The sequence below is a fragment of the Antrostomus carolinensis genome, unplaced genomic scaffold, assembly GCF_000700745.2.
Source record: "Antrostomus carolinensis isolate BGI_N321 unplaced genomic scaffold, ASM70074v2 scaffold55555, whole genome shotgun sequence".
NCBI lineage: Eukaryota > Metazoa > Chordata > Aves > Caprimulgiformes > Caprimulgidae > Antrostomus > Antrostomus carolinensis.
The window spans coordinates 7,285-9,522 of NW_010319528.1; the positions used below are offsets into that span (position 1 = coordinate 7,285).

General features: G+C 42.0%; 1 protein-coding gene across 1 annotated transcript in view; it reads left to right on the forward strand.

The window, feature by feature from the left end:
• Positions 1-1,511: 1,511 nt before the first annotated feature.
• Positions 1,512-2,238, forward strand: part of LOC104525946 (E3 ubiquitin-protein ligase XIAP-like) — an 8,457-nt gene continuing 7,730 nt past the window's right edge. The window contains 2 exon segments of the mRNA XM_010169248.2: positions 1,512-2,232; positions 2,235-2,238. The exon segment at positions 2,235-2,238 is cut by the window's right edge and continues 140 nt beyond it. Coding sequence (XP_010167550.2) covers positions 1,512-2,232; positions 2,235-2,238 — 725 coding nt within the window.

The window sequence follows — 2,238 nt, forward strand, 5'->3', positions numbered from 1 at the left end:
TACTATAATTGTAACATCTGCATTGACCTTACAGAAAGTATAATCAATATTAATGCAGGTGTTGAGGAAGCTAAATTTTTGCCTGGTGGCCTGTCTTTATAAAGGTGAGGACTGGAAACAGATACATTTCAGGATTCATACAGAAAATAGAGAAGGACACTTGTTCAAATAAATAACATATTCTCTTCTTCCTTATATGTATTTCTTTTTGCTAATTGCTGCATTATTACTGCTTTGTGCTAAGAGGTCCATTTGGGCAGTCTCATAATAATTTAATTTACCACTTAATAGAGGAATAAGTTTGAGCTGTCTATCAGCAGTAGCCTGTGTTTTACCCAAGACTTTCTAAGTCAGTAATATCAGTGTACTTGTTAGGACAAGAGATGAGTTTTTACTGTCCTCTGACTTAATCCGTTTTGGGATGAAGGTGGTGACTGTGTCAGTTTGTGATTTTTGCAGAGGACACGTGGGAACCAAGTTGCTTTTTCATCCTCCTGAAAGAAGGGGCTTGTCTGAGTGCTCTTGGCAACCTTCTGGTGCAGAAGGGCGTGGGGCAGGGCTAGCAGTTGGTACTTACCCTAGAAAAGTGTAGCCAGGCTTAGGAATGTGGGACAGGTGGTAAGGAGAATGATATTCCTTCAGGGAGGGAAGGGAGGAAAAGCTGAGGTGATGGCAGAGGTGCAGAAACAGGTTATACTTTGATAGAGAGTGTAGACAGGGCATGGGAAAGTGGAAGCAGCGTGCTGGGCATGAAGGCTGGTGCTGCGTAGTCCAAGGCACTGATCTCAAAAGCAGAGCACAGCACTTTGGTAAAATGCCCCAGTGAAACATCTGATAGTTTATTTTGTGAGATACTTTGCTAAAACGAAAACCGAGATGTATGTCTTTACAATATAACACAATCCCAAAGCTTGTTGCTTTTTAAGGATGGTTTTACCAGTTGATGCCCGTCTGTAATGGGCACGGTGGTGATGGCCTTTGTATGGGGAAAAATAGAGATAGCTGTGTTTCAGAACTGGGCTGTAAAATCTTGCAAATGTGGTCTGGCTTAGATCAGTGTTTTAAATTCAGTAACTTTGTATTTCAGGTTCGGAAGCCTTTTGGCAGAGTTTTGCCCAGAGCTTTTGTTAAATATTGCATTGATTTCATTCTTGCAATGTTTGTTTGTTCAGAAGTAGAACATGCTTTTAAACCTATAAATGTTTAAGCCTGTGTGCTTTCCAGGAACATTTTTATTGTCCTGTAAAACTTCATGATCTTCCTGCTTTCCTTTACAGATTTTTTTTTTTTTAAATTTTGTTTTTAATGTTCTGGTGTTTTCCTGTACATGGCAGGGGGGACAGGCAAGGGTGAGATAGGAGAGAAGAGGTATTATTTTAATACTTACAGGATGGCTAGTTAATTTAGACAGTTTTCAGGCTTGCATGTGTGTGTGATCTATTCTGTCTGTGAAATTAAAACATTTATCCTTTGTTTAGGAAATCTGAAAGGAGACCTCTACTTATGAAGAGATGACGTGTAACGGCACAGGTAACTCGGAAGCTTGTGCCACCCCAGACACTGACCATGACCAGGAATGGGCACAGGAGCGCTGCCGACTGGGAACTTTTGTTGAATTTCCCCTGGGCTGTCCGGTTTCAGCATCAGTGCTGGCACGAGCTGGCTTTGTGTATACGGGAGAAGGTGACAAAGTGAAATGCTTCAGCTGCCATACAGCTGTGGAAGGATGGGTACCTGGGGATTCTGCAGTTGAGAGACACAAAAAACTTTCTCCAAATTGCAAATTTATTACTGAATCTACCTTTTTGGAAAATAACATGCATCCTCTCACCCAGAACTACCAGCATAGAACTGAAAATGGTTCCAGCAGTTCAGCCCTCTTGTGTACTCAGGATGACCTGTCTGATGTGGAGGCAGATTACCTTTTGAGAACGAGGCAGGTTGTGGATATGTCAGATAGTTTGTATCCTAAAAACCCTGCTATGTGCAGCGAAGAGACAAGATTAAAGTCCTTTCACAACTGGCCCCTCGATGGCCAGTTGACACCAAAGGATTTAGCTAATGCTGGATTCTATTATACAGGTGTTGGTGATCAAGTGGCATGTTTTTGTTGTGGTGGAAAATTGAACAAGTGGGAACCCAGTGACAGAGCTTGGTCAGAACACAAGAGGCATTTTCCCAAGTGCTTTTTTGTCCTGGGCCGGGATGTTGGAAATGTTCCAAGTGAATCTGTTCCTG